The sequence below is a fragment of the Mus caroli genome, unplaced genomic scaffold (assembly GCF_900094665.2).
Source record: "Mus caroli unplaced genomic scaffold, CAROLI_EIJ_v1.1 scaffold_15476_1, whole genome shotgun sequence".
Taxonomy (NCBI): Eukaryota; Metazoa; Chordata; class Mammalia; order Rodentia; family Muridae; genus Mus; species Mus caroli.
Window position 1 is genome coordinate 23801 of NW_018390163.1, and position 7060 is coordinate 30860.

General features: G+C 48.1%; 1 protein-coding gene across 1 annotated transcript; it reads right to left on the reverse strand.

Annotated features, from left to right (window-relative positions):
• Positions 1-1758: 1758 nt before the first annotated feature.
• LOC110288513 lies at positions 1759-6961 on the reverse strand (the record flags this gene model as incomplete). Its single annotated transcript, XM_021154839.1, is given in 6 exon segments — positions 1759-2207; positions 2210-3631; positions 3663-3842; positions 3845-4007; positions 4010-4751; positions 4803-6961. Coding segments are annotated over 6 exon segments (5115 nt in total), but the record flags the coding sequence as incomplete, so codon positions are not given.
• Between the last annotated feature and the right edge of the window lie 99 nt (positions 6962-7060).

Here is a 7060-nt window from a genome sequence, read left to right on the forward strand (position 1 = left end):
ACTTTGTAGACCAGGCTGGCCTCGAACTCAGAAATCTGCCTGCCTCTGCCTCCCGAATGCTGGGATTAAAGGCGTGCGCCACCACGCCCAGCCTGACTGGCTTTTGAAACTTATTTGATTATCTTTTGGTTTTGTGAATATCAAAGTCTTTGCTTCCTTTGTTAGGATGCTAGTTTTGGAATTACATGGATGGAAAAACTTTTAGGTTCATTTGAGAAGCCATTAAGTATGGAAGGTAGAATCTATAAGAATAACAACAAAACAAAACATTAAGATATAGTAGGCCTGATATTTCTTTTTTGTATAATCGGGATACTACTGATTCAGTTGTACCATCAAGAATCATGTTGTCCACCATTTTGTCTTGAACCATATGGTTATATTAACTAAATCTGTGGTGAAGACACATGGCCTATGCTGTATTTATGATATCATTATCAAAGAAGGGCTACAAGTTCCATGATTGCTTCCATCTTATGAGGATTCCCCAAGTGAAACTTAGATCAACCAATGCAGTAGTGGTTTTCTGTTCTATGTGAATTGGGCCCTTTGGTAAAGTAAACAAATTTTCCATCAGGAAGTTCTAGATTCTTGGATAACCTACTTTACATTTTCCTGGGGGCAGAAAAATAGATGATGATATTATGAAAAAGAGGACTAGGAAGGCAGATGAGAGAAAAGATAGAAGCTGATTTCACATAGCACAGCAAATCCATTGCCCTAACCCTGAGCCTAGCCCTAACCATGATATTTCTTCTTTGTGTAACAGGATACTATTGATTCAGTAGAACCATCAAGAATAATGGTGGCCACCTTAAACCTAACCCTGAGCCTAACCCTGGGACTTATCCTCAATCTCTTACCCTATCTTAAACCTCAACCCTTGTTTTCCTAACCACCCTAACCCTAATCCTAACAACCCTTATCCTAATCCTTACCATAACCCTCTGATCGCCTCATCCTAACTCTAACCCTGCTTACTGTGGGGGATATTTCTTAATTATACCTTTTGAGGTGAGAAACCCTTTCTGATTCTTGATCTTTTGAGATGTTCAGATGCACCTATAATCTAGGCTATAGTTTCTCTTGGCAATCTACATATATATAACAAAAAACATTGAACGGGGTAGTTGTTGTTGTTTTTTTGTTTTTTTTACTTGCCCTACTTTTTTACAAAACAAAGGTGACTTGTTTGTTTGTATTTTTAAAACTGGCATTAGTCAGTACTTATTTCTTTAAAATTCTGGTACATATGAAAGACCCCCGAAGGGAGACCCTCACTCAAGTCTCGGGATCCGGCGCGAACCCAAAAGAGATGTGGAGACCAGAATGTCGTGCACACAAAGCAGTTTAATGAAGCGGGGAAAGTACCAGCGCGCTGGGGCCGAGACCCAAACACCTCAGCATAGGGTAGAGGAGTCTCGACCCCGAATGGGATTTTTACAGGGCTTTTAAAGGAAAAAACCACAAGCAAGGGGGAATAAGGGAGGAAATAGGGGAGAGCCAACTTATTTTTACTTGCTTAACCATCTGCAACGTTTGTAGGCACCCTGGGGTCATGTCCTACATCTGGCTGCCTGCCCGGCCCGTTGGAACATTTGTGGTTGTTCCAGGAAATGTTTTTTCTCTATTTTTGACTGCCAGTTGGCTCTGCACCTGGTCTAGGGGTAAAAAGTTCATGTTCCCACAGTACCCAATATTATTATTATTATTATTTATTCTTACATTCCCCACTTCTTCTTGTAGATAGCTCTAATCTTAGAGCTCTTGCTCCACTTCTTGAAGGGTTCTGTATTGTTGTCTGAGGACCATCACCTGTACTGCGCTAACTCTATCTTTTACAAACTCAGCTAATTTATTGATAATGCAGGGCCCAAAAGTCAAGATGAGAACGATGACAAGGAGGGGGCCGGCTACAGCAGACAGTAGGGTGGTATACCAGGGGGATTTATTATACCAACTCTCGAACCAGCCCTGGTTGCTTTCTCTCTCTCTCTTCCTAGCATTTAGGCGTTCTCTTAACTTGGCCATAGAATCTTTAATCACCCCTGAATGGTCTACATAAAAACAACATTCTTCTTTTAAGGCTGCACATAACCCTCCTTCTTTTAGAAACAGCAAGTCTAACCCCCTTCTATTCTGCATCACTACTTCGGATAGCGAGGTTAGTGATTCTTCTAATTTTGTAACTGTTTGTCTAACGCACCTAGATCGGTGTTCATTGCTGCTCTAAGTTCTTCATAGTACATGGGCTGTTGGATCAGGGCAGTTGTACCAGTCCCTATCCCTGCCGCCATTCCAATGCCCAATATTACTGCCAGAGTCAAGGTTACAGGTTCACGCTTATGTCGGGTGCGGTGGTCAAACTCATCAAGGAAGGAACTATCATCATGATAAATAATCCTGGGGACTAACTGTACTAACACACAATAATCTGAGGAGGCATCAAATACTGCCATGTGTAAGCAAGGGGTTAAACCGGATCCGCAAGCCCACCAGGTGTTAGGAGGGGGCACAATGTAGCTATTTGGATTGTTGGAGGGGTTAGTTATTGTCTTATTGCAAAGAGACCGATGGCTAGCAGGTACCTGTCCTAGGCACACACCGGACCCTGACACAGCCGAAAGAGTCAACTTTCGCTGGTTTCCCCATGGACATTGAGAATGATCTTCGGTAGTATTATAATCTCCCCTTTGTGCTATACCTTCATAGTAAGGAGGATTGGCAGCAAAACACATCCAACAGGATTGGGTGACAGTGGGGTCGGTCCGGTTTAAGGCTAAAAAGGCCCCATCTAAAAGGCCAAACAGCCGAGCGGAAATTGGTGGGATAGGGGTAGGAGAAAGCAAGGCCTCGGGGGTTGGGGCAGGGGCCGGGTTAGATGGTTTGGGGGGTGGTAACCGTTGGCCGAGTACCAGGTTGGGTCCCACCACCTGAGGGGGCAGTTCCTCTACTCTTAGACGAATCCCAAAAGTGAGCCCGGGGTCATGCCCAGATATGTATAAACGCAGGCCCCAACTATGGCCTGAAATCCAGGAGGTGACCTTTTTTCCTGGATCTGTAAATCGTATAGCAAGGGGGTTACACCAGCCATTATTTCTACAGACCTCCTTGGCCTGTGGGGATGACGAGTTGTTGTCTACTGAGATATAGTCCCAAGAGGAAGTAGGATTCCAGGCTGCTCGGCCAGTTGTTTCACATCCCCACGAGGCACAATAATATACATTTGGACCTCCGCATGATCGGGCCCACCTGGGGCGATGTGACCCAGGGCAAACATAGAACCCTTCCTTCGGATTGTGGGTCACTTGGGCTAGTTTCATTCTGTTCCAGGCAGTATTGCACCGGGGAGTGTAGGAAGTCAGGGGCTCATCACAATCTCTAGCGCACCCCGGTGTGGTCCCCTTATTTCCTGAGCAACAAGGGGGTCCCGGGGGAGGAGAGTGCGGAGGGTGGTTATCCAGCCCCCAATGAGCCTGGCCATGCAATGCCAGCATGCAAAGGTCTGGCGTGAGGTCGGGCCACCAAGTCCACAAAGGATGGGCGCCAGTTACTGACCACACAGTTTCTTTTTCTTCATTCACTAATTCCCATGTCAGCTTTCGTGGCTGATGGGGGTTCTGGTCTGGGGCTGCGCTGGAGGCGCAGCTTAAGAGGATTACCAGTAGGTGCCACAGTCCATTTATCTGTCCGGCTGTCTTCATTTTGAGCAGGGGCCTTCTTGACATGCGAGGCGTGTATCCAGGCAGCTACTCCATCCACTTTTACAGCGGTGGGAGTTGTCAATAACACCAGGTAGGGCCCTTTCCACCGAGGCTCAAGGCTGCCGGCTCGATGTCTCTGACCAGAACTTGATCCCCGACCTGGAACCCGTGGGGCACTGCGGTGGTCCCTGGGGCATAGGCTTCTTTGATCTGGTCCCAGATCTGGTTTCTGATCACTTCTAGAGCCTTTAAATGAGCAAGCAAAACAGAAGGTAAGGTAGAGCCTGATCGGGAACCAATGTCCCGCCAGTCTCTGTTAAGGGGGGCGGTCCCCCGTAAAGAATCTCAAAAGGGGTGAGCCCGAAGCGTCCAGGTGTGCTTCGGACCCGGAGGAGAGCAAAGGGAAGGAGGGCCACCCAGTCTTTTCCGCTGGTCTCGATGGCCAGTTTGGTCAGGGTTTCTTTTAGAGTTCTATTCATCCTTTCTACCTGTCCTGAGCTCTGAGGGCGATAGGCACAATGTAATTTCCAATTTACGCCCAACTGTGTGGCCAACCCCTGACTTATCTGGGCAACAAAGGCCGGTCCGTTATCGGACCCTATTACCTTGGGCACTCCGAACCTGGGCAAAATTTCTTCTAGAATCTTCTTTGCCACCACTTGAGCAGTCTCTGACTTGGTGGGAAAAGCTTCAACCCATCCTGAGAAAGTGTCTATAAATACTAGCAAATATTTATTACCATATCTTCCTGGTTTGATTTCAGTGAAGTCAACTTCCCAGTATACTCCTGGGCGGTTCCCTCGTTGTCTCTTTCCTGGTTCTTTATATGATTTTGTAGCATTAGTGAAAGCACAGGCCCGACACCTACTGACCACTTCCTGTGCGACCTTTTTTAGCTCTGGGATCTGGAATCTAGAATTACCCTGTATTAACTTTACCATCTTGTCAGTCCCTAAATGGGTGAACTGATGTAGTCCTCTTATGAATTCTTGTCCCTCCTCAGGGGTCAATTTAATTTTTCCTGGAAAGAAATAGGGGAGAGGATCACTTGTCCATAGTAATTCTTGGATGTCATATTCTTCAGGTTCCGGTGTAGGCGCTCCCTCTTTGGAACCAGTCTTTCCAGTCAGGACTATTACCCCTTGGGCCGCTTGTCTCGCAGCAGCATCAGCCATCCGATTCCCTTGAGCAGCCGGGCCTGTCCCCTTCTGATGCCCAGGGCAGTGTATAATAGCTACCTTTTTTGGTAAATGTATGGCCTCTAAGAGTGCCAGAATTTCTTCATTGTTTTTAATGTCTTTTCCTGCTGAAGTGAGAAGGCCTCTTTGTCTATATATGGCTCCATGGACATGGGCGGTGGCAAATGCATAGCGGCTGTCCGTATAGATGTTAATGGTCTTGCCCTCCGCTAGGCGTAGGGCCTGTGTCAGTGCTATAAGCTCAGCTTTTTGGGCTGAGGTGCCCTCCGGGAGGCCACTTGTCCAGATTGTCTGCTTCCCATCTACCACCGCTGCCCCCGCCTTTCTTTTTCCATCTACCACAAAGCTGCTGCCATCAGTGTACCAGTTCGGTGCCCCTGACCAAGGTCGATCGGTCAGGTCTCTTCTCATTCCAGTTTCTTCTGCTAAGATGTCAACACACCTGTGAACAGGAGCAGGATCTCCCTCTAGAGGCAGAAGCGTGACGGGGTTCAAGATGGCAGGGGGTGCAAACGTTACCCGATCATGCAGCAACAGGCTTTGGTAGTGGGTCATCCTGGCATTGGTCATCCATCAATCTGGGGGTTGTCTGATAATGCTCTCTAAAGCATGGGGGGCAATAATGGTCACATGCTGTCCCATGGTGAGCTTATCAGCGTCCTTGACGAGCAATGCTACTGCCGCTATGGCTTTTAAGCAAGTTGGCCATCCACTAGCCACAGGGTCTAGCCTTTTCGACAAGTAGGCCACCGGTCTCCGCCACGGCCCTAGTTCCTGTGTCAAAACGCCCTGGGCCACTCCTGCCCGCTCATCAACATACAGGGTGAAGGGCTTAGTTAAGTCTGGCAGAGTCAGAGCCGGGGCCTCTAGGAGAGCCCTTTTGATAGCGTCAAACGCCTTCTGGTGGTCTTCAGTCCAGGCAAAGGGGAGTCCCTCTTTGGTCAAAGGATATAGGGGGGCTGCCAAGGTCGCAAACCCAGGTATCCACAGTCTACAGAAGCCCGCTGTTCCCAAGAATTCACGTACCTGCCGCGGGGTGGTCGGGGTCAGGATCTGCATTACAGTCTTTTTCCGAGCTTCAGTGAGCCATCGTTTACCATCCCGAAGAGTGTACCCCAAATAGGTGACTTCGGTTCTGCATAGTTGGGCCTTTTTGGCCGAAACCCGGTACCCCAACTCACCTAATTCGGCCAGGAGTTTCTTAGTTCCTTTTAGGCATGTCTCGCGGGTTTGAGCAGCGAGAAGCAGGTCATCTACATACTGAAGAAGGGATTCCTGGGGATTGTTGGCCCGGAAGGGCGCAAGGTCTCGATGGAGGGCTTCATCAAAGAGGGTAGGAGAATTCTTGAATCCTTGTGGCAGCCTGGTCCAGGTTAGTTGGCCTGTGTGTCCTCCCTCTGGGTCTCTCCACTTGAAGGCGAATAGGGGCTGGCTGCTGGGATGCAGCCGGAGGCAGAAGAAAGCATCTTTAAGATCTAGCACTGAGTACCAATTTCTTTCGGGTGGTAATGAACTTAACAAGTTATAAGGGTTAGGGACAGTAGGATGTATGTCCTGTACCCGTTTGTTAACTTCTCTTAAATCTTGAACAGGTCGATAGTCATTTGTCCCTGGTTTACGGACCGGCAGGAGGGGTGTATTCCATGGGGACTGACAAGGCACGAAGATCCCTTGGGCCAAGAGTCTCTGAATATGTGGCCGAATGCCTTCTTTAGCTTCCTTACTCATAGGGTATTGTCTAACCGAGACTGGGGTGGCATCGGCTTTCATTTCGACCACAACGGGAGGCACCTGTTTTGCCAGCCCCATCCCCGCCTGCTCGGCCCATACCTGGGGAAACTCATCTAGCCATTTCTGTCCCAAAAGGCCCTTAGCTTTTGGCTCATGTAAGCGGTATTCTTCTTCGGAGCTTAAAACTAGGCAGGCAATTGAGCCGAGTCCATTCCCCCAGCTAATTTCAGGGCCTTCAGATGTAAACTGGACCTGTGCCTTTAGTTTGGTCAGCAAATCTCGCCCCAGGAGCGGGGCTGGGCATTCAGGGATTACCAGAAAGGAGTGCTTTTTTTAATTTTTAATATTTTTATTACATATTTTCCTCAGTTACATTTCCAATGCTATCCCAAAAGTCCCCCATAGCGCCCCCCACTTCCCTACCCA